We start from the raw sequence: 24,558 nt of genomic DNA, 5'->3' as shown, positions 1-24,558 counted from the left end.
CCTGCGTGAGTGTGCAGGGCATACTTGGGAGACCCCTGTAGCTGGGAGGCAGCTTTTCACCTCCCCTCCAGGGGTCTACCCATAAGGGGAGGGGTACTTGAGTGGGTTACCCGCTCTAGAACCACCAGGCTTGCAGTGGAGGCTAGCCCGATTTTTGCTGATCGTGAGAATATCCCCCTAATCTGTTAGCGGGAGTAGGGGCAGGAGAAGAGAGCTGGTGGCTATTGCACAGCTACAGGCTGATCCAGCCATCCAAGTGTATCCTAGATTTCAGGAAATCTGAATTTAATGAGCTCAGAGAAAAATTAAGTTGTATCCCATGGCCAAAAATTTTTAAAAAGAAAAGAGTACAAGAAAGATGGATTATTCTGAAAATTGAAATACTTAAGCCAGAACTGCAAACAATTCCAATGAGAAGGAAAAATGGAAGACAACTGAAGAAAGCAGTGTGGATGAACAGATAACTCTCTGAAAACCCAAGAAGCCAAAATAGTATATACAGAAAATCGAAGGAGGGCATATAAGGAACAGTACCAGACCAAACCCACAGAATTGGTATCAGGAAAGCGACCACTCTGAATGAGTTGAGGCTTGTGAAGGATGCCATGCCAAAATCAATTAAACAAGGGTTTTTGGAAGTCTGGAACAAGAAGAAAGTCAAGCAAGCAGTAGATCTGTTGCTTCGACAAGATGGTTAAATGGCAAGTATGGAGAGTGATGGAGATGGATGATGGAGAGAAGGCAGAGCTGCTTAACTCCTATACTGCATCTGTCTTCTCCCACAAGAGAAGTGTAGTCTAAAATAGCAACAGAACTAATAAGGTTAGGAGAGAATCACAGCTCAGGATAGGTAAAGAGATTTAGGAGATGACCTATCTACTTTAAATGAATCTAAGCCGCCAGGAATTTCATCCCAGGATCCTGAAGGAAACGATTTCAGAGCCAGTCTGTTATCTTTGAGAACTAGAGAATGGGTGAGCTAGAAGGCCGAAGACATGCAGACATCATCCCTATTGTCAAAAGCAGGGAAAGGAGGATCTGGGAAACTACAATATGGACAGTTTGATGCTGATACCTGACAATAACATAAAACAGACTATTGCATAGTCAGTCTGTGAGCACTTAGAATAGTATATGTGATTTACTAAAACCCAGCATGAGTTTGTCAAGAAAGTCATGCCAGATTATTCTTATCTTCTTTTTAAAATAGTATTTAATACATCATGGGAATGACGTGAACATAGTGGCTGTCATGATGAGTGGAGAAACATTCTGAATGCCTACGGAGTTGTGCATACTGCACTTACATGATGGGACTTCCATTAAAAATAATGTAGGGAGATTGTGTAACTTTATGTATTTTGGAGGTGTTAACCAGGAACCCCAACATGAGATGTATGTTACACCCTTAAATGTGGCAGCACAAAATTTGTGGTTTGTTGCACAAAATAAGCAAACAACAGTAGTTGAGGTTTTGAGAGCATCCTCCTCATGGGCAGGATGGATATGACAATATTCATTTTTACCCAGATATACTAGGAAACATTACACCGGCTGGCCTCAGGGCAGCAGACAATCAGCAAAAAGTGGGCTAGGCTCCCTTAGCCCGCTTTTTGCTAATCATGAGTTAATTTCTAAGGAGTTTATTCCAAATCCCATGTTGTGTACCAAGTGCTGCACTTTAGCTGGAGGTGGGTTTATTAAAGGTTGAAACAGGGCAATGTCATAGCATCTTTGAGCTATGGTTGAAAATAAATTCTCAAATTTCTGACACCTTTGGTCCTTTTGGAAACATTTTCATCTTGTTGGAGATGCACTCTGGAGAGGAAGTTATGTTGCTATGAGTAGTCTCCTGATTTTTTAGTCTCAGTAGAATATGTAAAAGCCAGATTAGTGATTAGACAATGAATGCACGATATGGAATGGCAAACAGATTTATGTAATGTACCAAGAACTGTTGTCCTAGGAAATCAAACAACAAATACCAAATATCAAACCTTCTAGGTATCTAGGCACAACTGTGCCCAAATATCATAGAGCTCATCTCCAGTCTGAACCCTTGGGTTGTAGTGAGTTTTGTCTCCTGAACCCAATGTTGAATGCAGCCTGCGTTGCATCTGAATTTGGAGCCACAGGCTGCGTTCTCTTCAACCAGAATTGAGAGAGGAAGCTCCAGCTGTGATTGGCTGTGCAGGCTGTTCTTCATGCCAGAAGAAAGCCCACACAGCCAGTTCCTTGTCCTCTCTGCAGTGTCTGCAGAGAGACTGCTCTCCATTATGTCCACATTCAGTCAGGAGAGCAGAGTGGGGGGTGGAGAACAGGACTGTGGGTCAATTGGGCCTGCGGTTCCACTTTATGTACAAATGTGGCCAAAGACTTATTCATTCATTCATTTGTTCCATGTATGGTATCTGATTCTGCTAGCAATTCAGACATGGGAGCCTGCTTCTGAATACATACACCATTAGCTGGATGCATGTGAGTGTTATTTATTCTTTGACAGATTCTTGCCAGTTTTCTGTTCCAATCAGCTGTACATATTAGGTGTTAAACAGGGGCATATCTATGGTGGGGCAGGCAGGGCACGTGCCCCGGGCGCCACTTGAAGGGGTGTGTGCCATTTTTTATAATTTAAATTTCTTTTTAAATGGCCACCGAAAATGAAATAGCCACTGAGCATGCTCAAATGGCCTCTGTGAGGCCTTAGGCCATGCCAGGCCTCGCAGAGGCCATTTGAGCATGTGTGGTGGCCATTTTGTTCTCAGTGGCCATTTTTTTAAAAAAACAGTTATTTTTAAAAATGGCCACCACACATGCTCAGATGGTCCCTACGAGGCCCTAGAGGCCAGCGTGGGAGGGGGAACCTTTGCAGATCCCCTCACGGCCTTTAGGAAAGGGGCTACAGGTAAAAATAAATATATTTAATATTTAAATTTAATAAGCAGTTTGCTTGGGGTCAGCATCTGTTGCCATCAGATATGGAAAATCTCCCTCATATAAGTCTCAATATTGACAATGCTGTTCCTCCTGCCCAGCCCTTTTCATGAGTAAGGGACCACACAGGTACCCCCAAGGGCAAGGTGCCGGGCCCCACTCCCCCAACTTATTTGTGAACAAAATAGAAATTGGCTGTTCAAGAATCCCTGGTTGAGATGCCTTTGAAACCCAACCCTAGGTATCGCTGCCCTAACATACATTCCTGTCACGGTGCTGTAATGGGGTGTCCTGCTTATGCTTCCACTTGGAGTATATGTGCTTGAGAACATACATCATTGTCACTTCATTCTTGGGGAGCAAAACATTTAGTGCCTGTGCTATAATCCCATCCCCTTGCCAAGCGGGGGGGAGGGGGAGCAATAGACAGAGTGGGAAGAGGGCATGCCTCTGCGTGACTTTGCCACTTGACAGGCTAACAAGCTTGTTATGGGACATCGAGGCATCCCTGTTGCCAGGAAACTGCTTAGTTGGATCAGAGACAGGAGGGGTAGGGTGAGTGTTCGGAGAGTTAGCCAACGAGAAGCACCACAGGCATGGAGTGGGCGTGATCCCTGGTGGGTATGCACCACTGTCACAATGATTGTGGTTACAAAACCTGCACAGAACCGTGGTTATGGCGCCGTCCATGTTCAGACATAGGCTTCAGTAGCCAAACCTCTGGTTTTGGTGGCGAACTGTAGTGAACACCAAAGGTTCAAATTGGAGTTTGTCAAGCCAAACCACAGGTTGCTTTTGGCTTGTAACTGCAGTTGCATGCATTAGGATGTAGTGGAATTCAAATCTCTGCCCTGCTTAACTCTGGTTTCACGTTATATCAAAATTCGACCCCTATTTCTCTTTGGAAATTTCAGTTTTATTTCCCTTGATGATTGCAGTGTCTCAGTACCAGTCTGGTGGACTGCATAGTTCTGTGCTCCAAAGTTAGGGCAGATGAAACCAGCCCATCTCACCAGAGGCGTAACTATAGGGGGGGCAGGGGGGGCATGTGCCCCGGGCGCCATTTTTTCTGGTCACGTGGGGGGCGCCGCCATGAACAATTTTAAATTTTTTTTTTAAAAAAATTGTTAATACAAATGTTTCCTGCTCAGTGCAGCAGCGCTGCAGCAGTCAAGGGAGCGTGTCAGTGCCCCCTTCCCCACGTGCTGCCTGCACCCCCCCCCAATTGCTTTGCTGGCGCCTGGCGGCCAGTCAGTGGCCTGGCTTGGCGGCGGCGGCGGCGGGCGCTTGTGAGAAAAAACCTAAGTATAATGTAGTATGTTGGGGGGGCGACAGGGGGGCACGGTGGGGGGGCGCCATTTCAGTGCTTGCCCCGGGCGCCGTTTTCCCTAGTTACGCCTCTGCATCTCACAACGTCAGACCTAGTGTGGAACAAGTAAAGTATTCCTACCCACTGACAGGCGATGTTTACCTTGGGAAGCCAGCTGTAGTACTGCAGCAAAGACAAGTAGGCCTGCAAGTCGTGCAGCAATGGAACAACACTTGGGGCTGCATCAGGTGAATAACCCCTCTACATGCACTCCAAAACCTTGCTGAAGCATGTGTAGAGGGGGTATTCAGATGGCATCCCTCTCACACTATTAAAGGATATGCCAAAAACACATCGGCACATCTACCAGTGACATCAGGGCAGGTGCATTCTTGCCACAGACCTGATGTTCTTGTCAGGAAGCTGACAAGAAACCAAGTAAAAGATGTGATAATTGTGGGTGATTGGCCTGTAGACTGCACTTCAGCAGCTCCCAGATTGCCTTTAGGTCAGTCACAGTGTGTCCTTTCAGCTGAAATGCTGAGAACTGAGATGTTGAAGTATTGATCCTCATTAGTGTGGTGTTTGAAATCTACATTTTTCTTAACTAACTGCACACATTCTCAGTGAGTTGTAGGGGTCACCACTGCACCACTTTGTGGGTTCTGTGGCCTGAAAAAGTTGGCTGAGTTCGAATTCCCATTCAGCCATGAAACTCACTGGGTGACTCTGGGCCAGTCATGTATCTCTCAGCCTAACTTACCTCACAGGGTTGTTGTGAGGATAAAAATAAGCATGTACACCGCTCTGAACTCCTTGGAGGAAGAGCGGGATATAAATGTAAAAAATAAAATAAAATAAAATAAAACAAAAAAAATATAATCAATTGACTACTTTGGAGTAGTGTAAAAAATTGTGTGTAAAACTCGTGTGTAAAAAATCATGGCTGCAGATCACATTAAAAACTCTACTTAAATTAAAAGTTTTGATGAAAGAAAATACAGTTCAGGTGTTCAGACACACACACACACACAGACAAGCTTTATTATTTTTTTAAATAAATCATCTTTTTAAAAAGGGGGGGCATTTCATTTGGGTCTTGCTTTGCTTAATGGAACTAAAAAATAACCAGACTCTCACCACTACCATCTCAATTTAAGATAATTAAATATTTTTTTGCAATATTACCTGTAGGAGTTTCCATCTCCCATTCAAGTCTTCCAAGCGGTTGAGAGTATATGGGGAAAGCTGTATCTCAGTGGTGGTAAACAGGTGAGCTAGGTCATTAACATTGTTCACATTTTCTTTAAGAGGCGCAATTTCTGCTCGGTAAACCTGTGAAAGAAACAACCATTAGTAATGCAATTGTAGATTATTCCTGTTTCTTACAACCAACAATGAATTCAGTCCTATGGCCTGCAGAACATGCAATCATATTCTGAAGTTTATGTCTGATGGCTCTGGTACTGCGAGCATGGTATGACCATATATACTAGCCCAGTAGTAGGCATTGTTGGGCTGAGCTGATTCTGAAGAAAAGCTAATACTGGAGGGCTAAGCAAAACACTTTTCTAGAGAAGATGGAGAAGGGGTTGGAAAGAGAGGTCTTCCCTAGTGTGCTACCATACCACAGGAGTTGTCCCATCCCCTTAGCACCAGGTACATGTTCTAAATGGATGGTTTTGAGGCAAGTGGAACAGAGATGAATATATGGGGTAATATTTATGGGGGGAAAATAAGTTTAACTTTTAACAACTCCAGAGAACACTGCAATCAGCCCCATGAAATAAAATCTGTAAAACATTTTGTCAGTTTCCTTTTAAAACTGACTGCAGTGATTCAAGACAATATATTCCAAAATAATACCAGGCTTGGCTTATGGACTTAAGAAGATACTGAATAATTTGATTTTCTATATTAATTTCCTTTCATCAGGACAGCTACAGATTTCATTTTCTACTTTTATTTGCAGAGCTGAAATGGGTTTTTCACTGGACTAAGCTCTGTGTTTCCTTCCTGCTTTTTTATTTCTATAACTGTAGAACTCAGATCTTGCTGTTGTTGTTGATCAAACAGAAAAGAGAAATCAAGGGGAATAAGTATGGGCACATGATACAGATGGTAGCTTTTCTTTCTGGTATGTTAAACATTGATTAATGCAAAATATAAAGCAAGATTCTGTCAAAATGCCAAGAAAAAAAACCTATCCTGCTTTGTGAAAGACGTTCCACAGAAATAGATTGTTATACATCCCTAGAATCCAAGTAGAGAAAAGTTCTAGCAGCACTGATACAGAGTTTAGTTTCCTTTGGATGAGAGGGCACTTGGAAACTTTTGGTGCTTTTGTAATATTAGTTTTATGTACAAAGACAGAAGCAGAGCATAAGTAGAGGCAAACAGGAAAACTTATTTGTAGGAGACAGTAGACTTCCAGAGAGCAACTTGTGCAGCCTCTCCACCAAGTCTGCACTCTCGGTTCAATCGAACCCCTGATAAAAAAGCTCACTCTTTTCCATCTCTCTCTATTCAAAACTCAAACATTCAGTTTCTCACATACACCCATACCCTATCCATACTGGTCTGAACCCTACTCCTATAGATGAATTGTCCTTTCAGGATGCTTTCACATCCAATAAAAGAGCACATATATTTACATTTCCTTTCACTGGCAAAAGAAATGAAAGCAGGTCCAGGACGCTAGTGACGTGTTGAGGTGTCTGCCTCCGGTGACAGATTGGCAGAGCTGCGCACCACCTCCATGTCACCACATACACACACACCACTTAGCACCTTCTCACTGGTGGTAGCCACCACTCTGCCTCCTCCTTCCTGGCTTTGAAAACACAGATAGCGGGGAACAAGGAGCAGAAGAAAGCGTGAAAGAGTAGAGTGGTGGCTTAGCTGGAATGGTGGATGATCTATATAGCCCACCACCCTACTCCTCTACACTTCCTTATACTCCTCATTGCCCAGTTTCTGCCTTTTCAAAAGCCAGGGAGCAGGAGGTGGCAGCAGAGTGATAGCAACAGTAGCAAGTCAGGGAAGGGTAGGAGGAGAAGGAGAAGGAGAAGGAGCTCCCATTTGCCACCTGGCAGGAGGAAACAAGACCCTCTTTGGTAGCAAGAGTGGAAAGGAAAGTGCTTCATCTCCAGTTGCATGGCGGAAAAAGTGATGCACAATGTGCTCTGTACACTGCCAGGGGCAGGATCGGGTGAAGGGTTGTATCACCTTGCTGTATCACTTCAGGCATGCTTGAGGCTTGGACCAAGCCTATATGGAAGCAGTGTGCCAATTGTTTTCTTGCTTCCATATTTCCCCCCCACTGGGACAAGGATGATTTAAATGCAATGCACCATTCACTACTGATTGCAAGATGTGCATTTTGAACATTGTACTTACAGTGAAAAACAAAATGTCAGTTTAGAAATGCCCTAAGATTTACACTAAAATTAGGTGTCCAGCCTTCATTTGAATTGCAGGCCAACACAACTTTGGCTTTTTTGAGCTTACAATTCAAATATGCTAAATCCAATTCGAATATGTGCTAAAACCAGTTGCACATGGACTATTGCATGACAACTGAAAAACAATAGCTTTTCAGAGAAGACATATGGTGGGTATACTCTTAATATTACTTTAAGGAAGACCAGAAAGAAACACCAAGATAATTTCTTTTTATTGTAATGATACACAAAAGTAACAAGTGCATTATTCAAAAAACAGTTGTGCTATTTGCAGTATAGGTGCTTCTATAATGATCATGTATCTTGTTTCCCTTCTCTGACAATACAGATTAGATAAAGATCTGTCATGAATGATATAACTGTGGCTGCCTATATATAATGACAGGGGGAATGAACAAGATAACATTTGACAATTTCTTCTCATCATAAAATCCAATTTATACGTAAACTGATGAACCCTTTCCTCTTCATAAATCAAGTTCTATTTACTTACAAAATGTTTGTGATCAAGTGCATAGGACTTCAAAGATAAGTAAAAAGTTGATGTAGACCTAAGTGAAATTGTGATATTCCAGAAACAGAGGGATAGTTGTGTGATAGAAAAGAAATTATATATTTTAAGTGAGATTTGTTTTCTTTAGAAGTTGCTTGCTTTTTTAGTGTGTGCATTTGTGAAATCTATTGGAATATGGACAAATTCCCAAAAAGTGCATTTGTGCTGTACTTTTTTTGAACTGTGGTCTATTTTAGAACTTATTTTTTATATTTTAATTGGGTTTCTTGCCATGAGGAAGAAACCCAAGTGAGCAGGATGCAAGCTAAGTAGGTTTTGAATAAGTCCCTTTGAAATTAATGGACTCAACTTAGTATGTTTCCTTTATTCCAATGTTGCTTAGTCATGACTTAGTCTAGATTCTGTACACAATATCCTGTGGTATCAACAACAAAATCACCTGACTTTGCTAACTTCTGCATTAGTTCCCTTGTCCCCAGACCCCAGCCCAAGAAGACACTGACACAATCTGTTGGGTGAAATTGGTCATAACTTTATTAACTTAATCAACAGTGAGCAAGCGAACTAGGTAGGGATGTTCCCCCACCCAAGACAGTGCGGGACCTAGCAATGGCCAGGTTCAGACACCCCAGTCCTCACCTGCACCATGCTTGGGCGACACACCCTGGCTCAGGAGAGCATCAGGCGCCGGCCTGATCCATCTCCTTTCCACCAACCCCCAAGCGAGGGCCTGGAACCTTCTAGGCGTTTGCACACCCCGGACCCTCAGCCCAAGGATCTGCAAAGTCCTGAAGCCGGTTCATGGTGAATCGTCATCCCTGGGCCACACAAGCCACAAGGGAGCGATTGAGCAATCACCCATTAAACCATCCAAGGGTGCTCACCAAAGTTAAACCCACTATTTTCCAACTAAACCCGCACTGTCCCTGCCAGCCATGACCTGACTAAATAACAACTTCCACTAACGGAACAGAACGGAGTAGGCGGGAAAAAACCCAACCAATGCCAATCTGTTGGGAGCAAAGAATTCCTACTCGGCCCCCAAAAGGGCAACCAGCCTCTAGGCCCGCTCTGCTACAGGGAAGGGAGGGTGGGAAAGTCTCGGGCCAGACTGGGGCTTTGGGTGGGAAGACGCCAAAAACGGCCGTCAAGCCCTGCCCCCCCCCAGCCCGAGAACCAATCAGCGTCCCCTTGGCCTGTTGCCAGGCTGGGACAAATCACCCTCCCTATGGCAACGAGGCCGGGGGAGGGGCATTCCCCCCATGAACTAAGAAAAGCCTTGCTGAATTGATTGATTGATTAAGTGCCGTCAAGTTGTGTCGACTCTTAGCAACCACATAGATAGATTCTCTTCAGGATGATCTGTCTTCAACTTGGCGTTTAAGGTCTCTCAGTGGTGCATTCATTGCTGTTGTAATCGAGTCCATCCACCTTGCTGCTGGTAGTCCTCTTCTTCTCTTTCCTTCAACTTTTCTCAGCATTATAGACTTCTAAAGGGAGCTGGATCTTCACATAATGTGTCTGAAGTATGATAGTTTGAGCCTGGTCATTTGTGCCTCAAATGAAAATTCTGGATTGATTAGTTCTATGATCCATTGGTTTGTTTTTCTGGCTGTCCATGGTAAACTCAAATGTCTTCTCCAGCACCAAAGTTCAAAAGCGTCAATGTTTTTTCTTGCTTCTTCATAGTACAGCTTTTGTATCCATAGAGTGTTATGGGAAAAACTATGGTTGATTCTAATCTTTGTAGATTACAACATGACATCTAAATATCCTTTCCAAGGCCTTCACTGCAGTCCTACCAAGTGCTAGTCTGTGTCGTATTTCTTGACTGCTCAATCCTTTACTGTTGATGATCGATCCTAAAAGGCAGAAGCTATCCACCACTTCAGTGTCTTCATTGTTAATTCTGAGAATGGTTGCTGTATCCGTTTTCATTAGTTTAGTCTTCTTTACATTAGTTGTAGTCCCATTTTTCCACTGTGCTACTTGACTTTCATTACTAGAGCTTGCAGATCATCTGCATTCTCAGCTATCAGAGTGTAGCACAGGTTATTGATGTTTCTTCCTCCAACTTTAAAACCACGCTCATCTTCTTCCAATTCAGCTTCTCTCAGTATATGTTCAGCATATAAATTGAATAAAGAAGGAAAAAGTATACAGCCTTGTCTTACTCCTTTGCTGATCTGGAACCATTCTTGCATTGTTTGTATTAGTTTATTTCGTGGTACAGAAATGTTAAAATATTAGCTTGCCTTTAATCCTAGATTAGGGCAACCAATGAATTGAGCTCTATAGCATGGATTTCCCAGCTCTAAAAACATCTGGGTTACAGCCAGGGTTTTTAAAAATCAATTATATATATTACTGACCTCTGTTCTATATTTCAGACATGCCCACATGAGCCAAGGTCCTCAAAACATACCAATGAAAAAGCCAATAACCCTAGCCAGGACCAATCGGCTCAAATGTTACAACTCTTTATTACTTCCTTCCTTCCTTTATTCCTTCTTCAAAGGGAAGATACAGGTCAGGACCAGCCTTAACATGAAGCATCCCTAGGAGACTGTTTAAGGCGAGGACAGTGTCCCCAGATGTTGTTGACCCAAACTTCCATAATCCCTAGCCAAAGGTCATTGCAACTGGGGATACTAGGGGTTGTAGTCAACAACATATGGGCATCCCCGTTACAGGGAACACAGGTAGAGGGCAGTACTTTTGCTGCTGCAGCAGTTGGACTCAACCTGCTGTAGCACTGTGGTGAATATGGAGATCGATCTGGGATTTAAGTCCTGGCCTCAGTGAATCCCACAATGCACCACACAACAGACACAACACATTGGGGGGATTTCCCCAGGAGACAGATGCTCTAGGCACCCAACTCTGTGTCTTCTGGGGCTAAACATAGCCACAGCTAACACACGAGCAGTTAGCTTAGGTTACGGGAGCGCTAGTTGGCGCTGCCCCGCCGGGATCAAGCCTGATCCTGGCAGTTTTTATGCGCATCCTAACCCGGGCTGGACATATATGCGATCATTTTCTACTCTTATTTTGTTCTAGCAAGCAAGCTCATAGGATCATTTAGTACTCTCAACCGCTGGCACACAGACAAAAATTTGGTCCTCCATGTTTTTAAAATATCACCCATGGGAGTGGAGCTGTCAGGATCATGGTGCAAAGCCAGAGGGCATTAATCAATGCCTTGGAAAGAATTTTGTTTCCTCTTGATGCATGAGCGCATACTTCCAAATCTGAAAATAAATGTCTTAGTCCTTGGCCTTTACTAAAAAATAACTAGTAAATAAGCTTATTTCAATAAGAATAGGCCCATTGTGTATTTTCCAGCTTCAGGGAGTTTCCCTTATGAAATCACTGACTCCAATTGCAGCAAATAATAGTAGCTGCTCAATTCAGATTTTCAGTTTCTTCACCCTTCTTTCCCCTAGCCACATGTGCATCAACTTGATAACAAGTCAAATACAGCATTCAGCTGTCCTATTCAAATTATTCAATTGAATCCTATTGTAACATCCCCCCCCCCAACTGTATTAATGAAATTGTGGGTCTATCCCAGTACGTGGCTTTTTGAAATTTCACTTTGGAGACTGGCCAGTATTGCATACCCAGTTCCTCCCAAGGAATGATTGTTTTTCATATGCAGAACAGTAGAATAAAACCATGCCTTCAAAGCTGTCTGATAACACTGTATTGTTTTCTCTCTTCTATTGCACTTTATTGTTATGTGCTTTGAGATAGTAGTCTTTTATTTGCTTTCATGATCTTATTTATGAAAGTGTTGCTTGTCCTGCACAATAGAAAGGCTTAGAACAAACTTAAAAGGTGCAGAATTGTTAGACTCATCTATTTTAAACATTTCCAAAATGGCTTTTAGAAAGCGTTGCCGGAATGATTAGACTTACTTTCCAAATCTCCTACTGAATTTTTGCCAAAGTAATACTGCTACTACTCATCATTAGTGTAGCACTTTGGCATGTTCAGAGTGCTTCATAGGAATTGTCTTGGTATTATCTTTACAATAACCCTGTAAAGTAAACAGACATTATTATGCTCATATTGCATCTGGGGAGCTGAGGCTGAGAGGGAGCAGTTTGCCTAAGGGTACCTAGTGAGTTCATGGCAAAAGTAAGCTTTGAACCAGGCAAGTCCTGATATGCAGCTCCGCCTCTTCGTCTATATGATGCTAGCTCTCAAAGTAGATACAATTGTCAAAAAGCTATATGCGCGTACAGCTGCTAAAAGCAGGTGGAGAAGTCCCACCCAACCTGGCATTTAAATCACTCGCCCCTTCCCATGCTGCTCACAGTTATGGTGGTTGTCATCATGGAAACATGATGGTGGGCACTTCCTCACCTGGCATGTCCCCAACTGCTGATCATGGAAATGCCCACCATAATGCTTATAGCCTCTTCAGACAACCACCATGACTGTGAGCGGAGTGAGGCAGGGAGTGGAGGCAGGGAGTGGAGGTAGGGCCGGTGCTACAATTAGGCCAACTGGGCAACCACCTAGGACGCAGACCTCAGAGGGGTGCAGAGTATAGAGTGTCAATGTGTTAAAGAGTGTGAGAAACAAAAATAATGAGTAGAAATATGGGGAAAAAATCAGTTCATTGTTTTCAACACTAACAATACTGTTAAACTTAATTTATAAATTATAAAGCAAAAATCTAATGAAGATGTACTTAAGGCCTGCAAGAATTGGGAAAAATCATTGATATATAATGGAAACAAAGATATCGATGCTGAAGATCTGTGTTGTGATCTTTTAGCAATAGCGCGAAGACTTCAAAAGTTTATGCCGCTACAATCTTTTGTTATAGTATGAAGTACTTCTCTTCATATTACAACAAAACTCCTGGATAATGTGCCTAGTGTTTCTGTTGCTCTAAGGATCCTTCTCACACTTCCAGTATCAGTGGCAAGTGGTGAACATAGTTTCTCAAAGCTCAAACTTATAAAAACTTACATACGCTCAACCATGTTGCAAAAGAGACTAGCTGGCATGGGAACAATATCAATTGAACATGAACAGGCATCAGCAATTAATCTGATTGAATTGGTGACAAAATTTGCAAAGGAAATGGCACACAAATTGAGATTTCGATGTGGTGCTGAGGGTTATATTGCCCTTGGCGGAGGTATGCGCTCTACCGCGTGCCCTTCTAGTTCAAAACGAGTTGTGTGCCAAAATATTTTCTTTTGTATTTGAGAAGGATAATCAAAAATTACTGTATTACCTATCCTTGCAATTTAAAATAAATGTAGCAGCTTCAAGTTTTGTGCTTTTCATTTTTTCTACAAAACATCTGTTTTTGAAAATCGAAATTGAAATTTTTTAGGGGGTGGGGGGGTGCAAGTACTTAGCCTTGCCTAGGGCACAAAGTAGTCTGGCACCGGCCCTGAGTGGAGGTAATGATTGATGCGCCAGGGCAGAACTTCTGCACCCACCTTTAAAAAGGGCTAGAGATCTGGAGCAGAAGTAAATTCAATAGTAGAAAATGCTATTTCCATAGCTAGTTATAGAGAAAATCACATTATGTTAGGAGATTTTCAGCATGCACTTTATGCTGTTAGACTAAGCATACAAAATATTCTAAACACCACTCATTTCTAAAACAGGGTGTGTGTGTGTGTGTGTGTGTGTGTGTGTGTGTGTGTGATTCTGAATTTTCTAAATTGTATCTCAAAAATATGGGCTGCTGCTGCTACATTCCAACTTCGGCAATGTAAATTGTTTCAGATTGCTTAAAATAGGGTTCAGCATTTTGTCTCTACTTCTCTCCTCTCTACACGGAGCCTGAGGTTATGCTGAGATCACATAAGATGAGAGTGTATGCTTTTGCTCTGGTACTGCCTTTTCCAATGCCCTACTCAGATTAGATCAGAAGGTCCAGATGAAAACTCTGCTCAAAAGCCTTTGTGAGTGAATGTGCTCAAAAACTGAATTGCTCAGAGCCCACCCTGAGTTTAATTGTGAATGTGCTCTTTCATCAAGGGAATGTAAAAGACTGTTTGGCCTTTTAAAGTTGGAATGTCCTTTTTGCATCTCAATAGCTTTCTTATGTTCTTTCACTGAAAGTTTCTGAATCATTTCACTGAACTTTGTGAAAGGCACCTAGATAGCTGTCTTTCAGAATAATTTATTGCAGCTGTCTTGACGATCTAGAGATTGTAGACTCACATTTGTTATTAAGTCAGTCATGAGGCATTCATACAATTCATTTACCCATAAATGCATATTCATTTCAAACAGACATATCTGCAGAGTGTGTGTGTGTGTGTGTGTGTGTACACGCATATGTATAACAATTCACAGCTCTGGGTTAAATTGCTTGTTTGCTGATGTGTCAGGGTGATAAATGAATAGCTTTATCACGATCAGTATATACAAACAAATAATACTACATTCTGATACGAATTCAACGATACGAAGTACACCAACATAGAAGCCTCTTGTAGCGGCATCTAGAAAGTAGCTCTAGAAGTTAGTTGTTGGAGGACCTTAACAGCAGAAGAAAAATTGGCAACATTGTAGGTGATAAAAGGTTCTATCAGGGTGATAGATTGCTGACAAGTGGCTCTAGGCCTGCCATATGTGGTGCCTGTCAAGATAGACTGCCCATGCCAAAAGGGGATCCGTATCATAAGTACATTACTGCAATCCTGTTTCTGGTCTAAGTTTAGGTCACAGAACTAGCCCTAATACAGGAATTGCTCTTAAGAGATTGGGTATTGCACAGAATCTGCACCATAATGAGCTCAAACGCCTCTTCAAGCTCCTCTAAGCATATTTACTTGGGATTATGTTCCACTGAAATTAGTCTACAGAACATACTTCCAAGTCAATGGGGTCAGTATTGAGGCATTATTCTTAATTATGCTCTCTCCCATTCTGTCCCAAATGTGGCTAGCAGTCAAGGTAGCTACCAGTCATAACAAATGCTTTTACAAAACATTTTAGAAATGTTTATATATTTTATCGTATCCTTTTATTATTAATGTGCTATAATTCTATGTTTTATTCCATTGTTCTTTGTTTATGAGCTGCCAATTGTTTCGGGACAACCAATAAAGATTTCTATTATTTATTTATTTACACAGTCAGACAGGTGTTATTGACTGGTTTGTTTTATCCAGACATCGAGTCCTTCCCAAGGACCTGGGATGGCTGAATTTTATTATCAATGTTGTTGCTCTTATCATTATAGATATCATCGCAGAATATAGGCTGTTCCCAGTAAAGCTGCTTTTTGTAATTGGCTGATGGTGATTTCTGTGGCCCCTATGGTGTTGAGGTGCTCTTCAAGGTCTTTTGGAACTGCACCCAGGGCGCCAGTTACCACTGGGATTATTTTGGTCTTTTTCTGCCACAGCCTTTCAATTTCCATTTGTAGATCTTTGTATTTTGTGATTTTTTTTCTATTTCTTTTTCTTCTATCTCTTGGTATTGCTATGTCGATTATTTTAACTTGTTTTTCTTTCTTCTTGACTACAGTTATATCTGGTGTATTGTGTGGCAGATGTTTGTCTGTTTGTAGTTGGAAGTCCCATAATATTTTTACATCTTCATTTTCTACAACTTTTTCAATTTTATGGTCCCACCAATCTTTGGCTACAGGTAGCTTGTATTTTTTGCAGATGTTCCAGTGTATCATCCCTGCTATCTTGTCATGCCTTTGTTTGTAGTCAGTCTGTGCGATCTTTTTACAACAGCTGATTAAGTGGTCTACCATTTCATCTGCTTCTTTACAAAGACAGCACTTGCTGTTTGTTGTTGGTTTTTCTGCTTTTGCGCTTATTGCATTTGTTCTTAGTGCCTGTTCTTGTGCAGCTAGTATTAAACCCTCTGTTTCTTTCTTCAAGTTGCCATTCTTAAGCCATTGCCCCATCTTGGTGATGTCTGATTTTCCACTTATATTGTGCAAATATTGACCATGCAGTGGCTTATTTCTCCATTTTTCTGCTCGGTTCTTGACTTGTTCTTTCTTGTAGGCCTGCTTTGTTTCATTGGTATTATTATTATTATTATTATTAACATTAACAGCAAAAATCAATAATACCAATTGCAACAACAAATTACAACATAACTGTTGAATATTTTATTTCTACTTATTTTAATAAAACAATGAGAAATAAAATATCAATAAATAAATATATAAATAGTAAATATTTATATCAATAAATTATATTGATATAAAATATCAAATAATCAGAAATATATAAAACCACAAACCCATGAGGAGTCAGGAGTATTACATTTCCACCCAGGTCAAAAGCATATTGAACCAGCAAATAGCTGTTTAAGTGCAGGTCTCATGGCTTCTAAAGGCAAGTAGAAAATAGGTCAAACAAGCCAACCTGGCACAGAATTCAGAAGGCTGGGCACCACCAAAAAGGCCCATCTCATAGACTACCCAATGCATTCTATCAATCTCAATATTTGTACTTTAACCCAAAATACACACATAGGGAATGTGCACAGGTAAAAGTTGCCTTTTAGCTAGTACTGGGCAATCCTCTATTCCAGGGTTCTGCATGGTGTCTGGAGTTTGAGGGGCCCTAGAACCTTTTGCATTGTTTAAGCAGCTTCCTTTCCCTCTCCTCCATCATCCCCGCCCTCCAACTGGAAGCAGTAGCAACTTGAGATGTGACATTTTTCAGCTTTCTCTCAGCTCTGTAACCTTTGAAAGTTCTTCAGTATTCTATATAGAGCTTTCAACAGCTACTAATATTCACCAGTATAAAAAAGCTGTCCCCTAAATGCTTGTTAATTGTTTAAACAATACACATAAAATTATATTATTATTTAGAATAATTATATAATTGTATGTGTAACATTTTAAGTAACAGTTAGTTTATACTACTTGCAATGCAGAAAAATCAAGTTATATATACTGATGTAATATCTCTATGTTACACGCATAACAGTATCAGAGAACATGGAGATAAATGGAGGCCGTAAACTATAGTTGCTTTCACTAGGATTGTCAACTGATACTTGTTAGTTGATAAGATTGCCTTCTAAAAGATTAAATGGTAAATTAATGCATGAATTTAAATGAATGTGCATATGATGAATACTTCATTTCAGGTATACTTAAAATGGTTGTTCATTACATGTATACAAATCAACACTACTACCATATAAGTACACACATGGTCGTAGATTTTCTGTATAGAAAGTGAGACAGCTAGGTTTAACTCCTATTATTTTCTGATTTGGTAACTGTAACTAACCCAGTGTTGTTAGTATTTCCTTGGAGGGATACTAGAGATGTGCATGGAACTGCAGCGGGGAAGCTCAAAGGCGGCAAGGGGTGTTGCTTTAAGCGCAGGGGAGGGTGCACTTAGCCTTCCTGCCGCTTCCCCCTGCCGGTGTCCATTTTTTTAAAAGCCCATCGGGGTGGCAGCATACCTACCCGCCGCCCCGCTGCCTCCATTGTCCAGATATGACTGGAAGTCTCTGACGTGCCTGTGTGCACACATGCACACAGGTGTTTCGGAGACTTCTGGTCATATCTGGACAATGGAGATACACTGCTGCCCTGATGGGCTTTTAAAAAACGCCAGCAGGGGGAAAGCTGCGGGAAGGGTAAGTGCATTCTCCCCCGCTCTTAAATCTAGACACACACACGCCTGCCGTTGAATTGGTGGAACCACCGGTTCTTCAAACTGGTTTGGAGGTTCATAAAGGGCCTCCAAACCAGTTCCATGCACATCCCTAAAGGATACTAATGGCAAGAGATGCAGTGGCCCTTAAAGATATATTTCTTTCCTAAGTATAGATTCTGCTTTTATTGGAGGAGCAGATGCATTATTTCTTCTAATTCTTGGACATGGTGTGCTGGTGTCTCCTTCTCTTCTTGATTATGTTGATGACCCTAGAGAATAGGTAGCTGCACTGCACCAAGGCAGACTGTGACCAGGAGATGGAAACTGTCATATATCTGTGCCTCAGAGCTGAGTAACTACAGGCATGTCTCCAACCTTCCGTGGCTGGGCAAGGTAATTGAGAGGGTGCTGGCCTCCCAGCTCCAGGCAGTCTTGGAGGAAACTGATTATCTAGACCCATTTCAAACTGGCTTCTGGGCTGGCTATGGGGTGGAGACTGCCTTGGTCAGCCAGATGGATGATCTCCAACTGGGAATTGGCAGAGGAAGTGTGACTCTGTTGGTTCTTTTGGACCTCTCAGCAGCTTTTGATACTATCGACCATAGTATCCTTCTGGAGCATCTGAGAAAGTTGGGAGTGAGAGACACTGTTCTGTGGTGGTTCCGCTCCTACCTCTCAGGCAGGTTCCAGATGATGTCCCTTGGAGACTGCTGTTCTTCAAAATCTGAACTTTTGCATGGTGTCTTTCAGGGCTCCGTATTGTCTCCGATGTTGTTTAACATCTACATGAAACCGCTGGGAGAGATCATCAGCAGATTTGGTGCAGGGTGATATCAGTATGCTGATGACACCCAAATATATTTCTCCATGTCAGCATCATCAGAAGAGGGCATAACCTCCCTAAATGCTTGCCTGGAGTCGGTAATTGGCTGGATGAGGAATAACAAACTGAGACTGAATACAGATAAGACGGAGGTACTGATTGTGTGGGGTCAAAACTTGGGAGACGATTTTGATCTGCCTGTTCTGGATGGGGTCACACTTCCCCAGAAGGAACAGGCACACAGTCTGGGGGTGCTTCTAGATCTAAGTCTCTCCCTGGTCTCCCAGGTTGAGGCGGTGGCCAGAAGTGCCTTCTACCAGCTTCAGCTGATATGCCAGCTGCGTCCGTTTCTTGAGATAGATGACCTCAAAACAGTGGTACATCTGCTGGTAACCTCCAGACTGGATTACTGCAATGCGCTCTATGTGGGGCTGTCCCTGTATGTAGTCCGGAAACTACAGTTGGTTCAGAATGTGGCAACCAGGCTGGTCTCTGGGTCATCTAGGAGAGACCATATTACTCTTGTATTGAAGGAGTTACACTGGCTGCCGATATGTTTCCAGGCAAAATACAAGGTGCTAGTTATAACCAAAAAGCCGTAAACAGCTTGTGCCCTGGGTATTTAAGAGAACGTCTTCTTCGTTAGGAACCCCACCGCCCACTGAGATCATCAGGAGAGGTCCGTCTGCATTTGCCACTGGCTCGTCTGGTGGCTACTCAGGGATGGGCCTTCTCCATTGCTCCCCCAAGGCTTTGGAATATGCTCCCTAGTGCAATAAGAGTCTCCCCATCTCTAACAATTTTTAAAAAGTCTTTAAAGACACATCTGTTCACCCAGGCTTTTAACTGATTTGATTGATTTGATTTGATTTTAACTGTTTTGATTGTTTTTAATGTTGTTAGAGAATATTGTTTTTTAAAAATTAAATTGTAGTGTTTTAAATTTCTTGTTTTTGTTTTTAACTAATGTTTTAATGTTGTTTTTATCTTGTTGTAAACCTCCCAGAGATGTAAGTTTTTGGCGGTATAAAAATATGTTAAATAAATAAATACATAAATAAATAAATCTGTGTAATAATTTCTATGCTCTGAGGCAAAGGGAAGAAGCAGTCTGGCTTCCTATCTCCTAGTTCATAATACAATTCTTATGAAGTAAAATAATGGGGGATGGCAGCTTCTTGTGTTCCTAATGCTGTATATTACCAGAGATTCAAGACTGTATGAGTATGACTTGTACAAGACCATACAGACAATCTAGAGATATGGAAGGCCTGCCAGACCCCTTTCAATATTACATCTACAGGAAAGTATTTGCTATGTTCCATTAGAAATAGGAGGCAGACCAACAGAGTTCAAAGCACTTAAAAGTATTCTGTGGTGCACCATGAGAACAGAAATAGTAACAAATCGTATCAGCATAATTATTCCTACAGGGAAAGTGCCTGACAAGTACAAAAAGGCTATACTGGTCTCTCAGGACTTTAGAATGTATTGATCCAACAAGTTAACTGTTAATTAGGCACATGATAAAATGGCAAGAGATAAATGAAAGAGAAAAGACTTTGTGAGAGATTGACATATGAAAGACATGGCAGCAAATTAGAGTTTATGCCAGCATGACCAACAATGGAAGCAGCCACTACCCAAATATCTTAGTATAAGTAACAGAGAAAACTAGATGTTGTATTTATATTCTGATAGGAAACTTGTGGAAAGTTATCTAAAAGGCATATGAGTGGCATCTCTAAACCCTCCCTGTGAAAGCAAGCTAATAAAAGGAAGCAGACTACCGTCCATTCCTAATAATGGAAGACAATTTTTGCATGTTCCTTCATGCTGTGTTATGAGAATTGCAAAGGACTCGACTGTGGTGTTGAGCTATAAGAAAATGTTTAGTGGATCTCTTGACAAATATGGGATACGTGTTGTGATTTCAAACAATGTGTAGTCACAGGAAAGAGATTCTTCTGTCCAACTGAAATGGAAGTGTTTAAGATTGGTATTTGTAAGACCAATATGAGAGCATAGCCTGCACTGTGCAGCCAAATCAGCCACTCACATGACTACCGGCGCCATCACGGAACTAGTAGGATGGCAGGGATCGGGGGCCACATGGCATGATGCACGAGTGTGCAGGGCATTCTGGGGAAACCCCTGAGGCTGTGAGGCTTGCTGTTGCCTCCCAGTTGGGGGTCTACTTTCAAGTCACTGCAGCACGGAACTGTGCCATGGCGACTCACGGTCAACTAAATGGGGTTAGCAGAGCTCTCGCTACCCTAACCTTGTTTAGGGGGAGCAATTAAACAGGCTAACTGCTGGGAGCCACACAGATCCCTGTGGTTCACATATGTGGGGGATGAGCCCGGTTTCCTCCACATGTGTGAATAGCCTCAATGAGTTGTGGGATGCTGGTCACTGTACAAAGACTATGATGGTATTTTGGGTTTCAAAAGAAGACTTGGAAGAATGATTCTAGCTTCGAGGATATAATCAACAAAACATTCATGGGTGAAGAAAAACAGAGACATAGTCGTAAAAGCATAAAGGCATTGAAGCAATAAAAACAGAATCATTCACACTCATACAGGGATGGACCTCCACGAGGGAAGATGAGGCAACCACCTCAAGCAGCACATTTTTGAGGTGCTCATGGAGTGGCAATGTATCACATCTCACCTCACCTGCCTCCCGTTGCATACCGTTGTGTTGGAGCAGTTCTTTACCTAGCAATGGAACCACCACTGGGCAAAGAGCCACCCAAGACGGCCCTCTGCAAGCTTCTGATGTGTGTAGGGGAGAGTTCCTTTATGGGAAGCAGAGTCCCAGGGTGTGTCGGGGGCAATATGAGGTGTAGTCCTTTACCCATAAAGCACTAAGGGGAAAACATTTGAAAGGATTATACTTCCCAGTGCTCCCCATACCTCCCACCATGGCCCACACACCATCCCAGCTCTCACTGGGGCAGTACTACACTCTACCTCTTGTAAAGAAAGTCTTCTTGCATTGGAAGTGTGTGTGTGTGTGTGTGTATCGAACATTCAACACTTTTAAATGACTAAGCCATAACAATAAGGATGGTATAACAGTGTCACAGGTGTGCTGCGCTGAGTTTCAATATCCTGTGTGCTTTGATTCTGATGGAGATACAAAAACATTCATTTTGGAGAAATATTTGGGTGCTATTGCTAAATGTTTTTCATACACACACATGCACTAATCTTCTAAAGAAAGCAACTGATGTCTGTTTTTCTAGAAGTACTTTTAGTCAATAGAGACCAAGTGCAGTACTTACTAACTATTAAAGGTTCATCCCTGATGAGCAGCAAGAGAATATACTTCTTTGAAGGTATAGTAGGGTTGCCAGGCATAGCCCAGAGAGCAACCCTCTAGTTATATTGTGTTAGAAGGCTATGTAGCCTGAGACTGCGGGATCACAGCCTCCAGTATAACCTTTTCATCTGCCTGTTTGGCAAGACCCACAGCTGGTCACAGGGCATGAGCTAAGCATGGAGCAACACACGCCAAGGTCAGGATAGCAAAGACTGGATGGGATGCCCCCATCCCTCTCTTTCAAATAAGAGGAGGAAACAGACTTGGTTTCAAAAGGTGAATCAATCAAGGGGAGAAAGCCTCCCTTTCACAAAAGATAACAGTAGAGCACTCTTTGGGAGTCACACAGGTAAGCGTGCATTTCCTAATCCATCTTTGAATTAACAATTTAGCTGGCAAGGACTCAGGGAGATCAAAACAAAGAGATGCATAATCTTATAAACCTACAGGCATCCTGCTCTTCAGAAAATAAACTCATACATGCATCTACATAACTTTATCCTTGCCTTTGTTAAGTAAGAGTAACTCAACAGGATTAAGCTCAAGAAGCATGGAGCTTCTTTGTCTTTTATGGAATCCGCCACCTTCTGAGTAGAATACCTACCCTCTGGGTAGAATGGCTTGGAAACTGCCTCAGGGCACGTTTAGAGGTATAAGTACCTCTGGCCAAAGCACAAGGCCTCAGAATCTGTTTGGATCATTATCCTACAGATTTTCAACTGAATCATAGCCTTTGATCCTCACCCTTCTTCTCCCCCACTTTTTTGCCTCCTCCCCACGAGAAGAGGCTAACCAACATGCAAAGAATGCACCGACAAACCAGAGAAGGATAGGCAAACTAACTTCTTGCCCTTCTAAGCCTCCTCGCCCGCCCTCTCTCTTTTCAGTCTCCTGGCTCACGTCAAGCCTTAAGCCAGCCTCTGGTCTAAGCACCGTAGCCAAGCCTATTGATTTCTAATTAGGACTTCAAGCTAAATTATTGCCAGTCATATTTCCATCTAGAGTATCAGTTAAGATTTATTGCCTTGCCTAACTGAGCATTTCTATTCTGTAACCCCATAGACCCTTAAAATTTTGGATTTTCCCCCTGCCGCATCCTCTTTCCCAAGACACCAAACTTGCTCAAATTTGATACTGGAACCAAGCTGCTCCCTCTAGCCAAGCTAATTTCCTCACTTTAAGCCAAAAGTACAGTTGGAGTGTCTAGCCAGCGCTCTGGGGCAGTTCTGGTAACAGTATCTACAGGCAATAGGCTGCAGTAAAAATATGAATTAAAAACTGCATTGTTGGAAGTACTGAATCATGATAGTTCAAAATAGTTTAAGATTTTGTATTCTGATGTTCAGACATTGTATTTTGATGTTCAAAAGATAAGAATCTATTTCATGGTCAAAGACAAGGTAGGTTGTATTCTATTAAGGCACAATATGAATCTCCAATAAACAGCTAAGCAATTTAGACAACAGCATTTCCTAATAAATGGTAATAAAATTTGACTTCAGGGGAAAAAATAGGTTTAATGCATATGCAGCTTATATCATACAACATTAAATTTCAAAAGTACATAGCAAATTCTGCTGCCACTAACAAGAAATGTCAAGATTTTTTGTATATAAACAGAATTTGAAGGTCAGATGTGCCAGTATTACTCTAAATGCTTTCATTAGTTTCACCAGGAATTTATTTATTTCCTTCCTTCCTTCCTTCCTTTATCTATCACATTTTTATACTGCCCAAAACACGGGTTCTCTGGGTGGTTTACAAGACATTAAAAACCAATACAAAGGTTAAGACATTAAAATTTAAAATGTTAAAACTATTAAAACACAATTAAAACAATTTCTAATTAAAAGAAATTTAATGGTGAACAAATGCGTCTTGACTGCCTTTTTAAAAGTTGCAAGAGATGGGGAGGCTCTTATTTCAGTAGGAAGTATGTTCCAAAGCCTCGGGGCAGCAATGGAGAAGGCCCGTCCCTGAGTAGCCACAAGACGAGCCAGTGGCAACTGCAGACGAACCTCTACAGATGATCTCAATGCGCGATGTGGTTCATAGCAAAGAAGGTGTTCTGTTAAATACCCAGAGCCCAAGCTGTTTAGGGCTTTATAGGTTATAACCAAAACCTTGTATTTTGCCTGGAAAGCCAGTGTAGATCTTTTAAGATGGGAGTGATATGGTCTCTCCAAGATGACCCAGAGACCAACCTGGCTGCCGCATTCTGGACTAACTGCAGTTTCCAGACGACATACAAAGGCAGCCCCACATAGAGTGCATTGCAGTAGTCAAGTCTGGAGGTGACCAGCAGATGTACTACTGTTCTGAGCTCATTTATCTCAAGAAATGGACTCAGCTGGCATATCAGCCAAAGCTGATAAAAGGCACCTCTAGCCAGTACCTCAACCTGGGACACCAGGGAGAGTTTTGTGTCTAGAAGCACGCCGAGACTGCATACCTGTTCCTTCTGGGGAAGTGTGACCCCATCCAGAACAGGCAGATCAAAATCATCTCCTGAGTTTCAACCCCACACAATAAGTACCTCTGTCTTATCTAGA

The 24,558-nt window shown here is 42.0% G+C and overlaps 1 protein-coding gene across 21 annotated transcripts in view; it reads right to left on the bottom strand.

The window, feature by feature from the left end:
* The window catches only part of DMD (dystrophin), a 1,901,967-nt gene that overhangs the window by 262,590 nt on the left and 1,614,819 nt on the right, over positions 1 to 24,558 (bottom strand). For all 21 annotated transcript variants that reach the window (XR_008319265.1, XM_053308495.1, XM_053308494.1 and 18 more), the window contains one exon: positions 5,432 to 5,578. Coding sequence is in view for 20 of the 21 variants with exons in the window: in XM_053308495.1 (XP_053164470.1) it covers positions 5,432 to 5,578 (147 nt within the window). In the remaining variant the exon portion in view is untranslated. The remainder of the gene's footprint in view (positions 1 to 5,431; positions 5,579 to 24,558) is intronic.

This window comes from Hemicordylus capensis, chromosome 3 (genome assembly GCF_027244095.1).
Source record: "Hemicordylus capensis ecotype Gifberg chromosome 3, rHemCap1.1.pri, whole genome shotgun sequence".
Taxonomy (NCBI): Eukaryota; Metazoa; Chordata; class Lepidosauria; order Squamata; family Cordylidae; genus Hemicordylus; species Hemicordylus capensis.
This window is presented reverse-complemented; position numbering and strand designations above follow the sequence as displayed.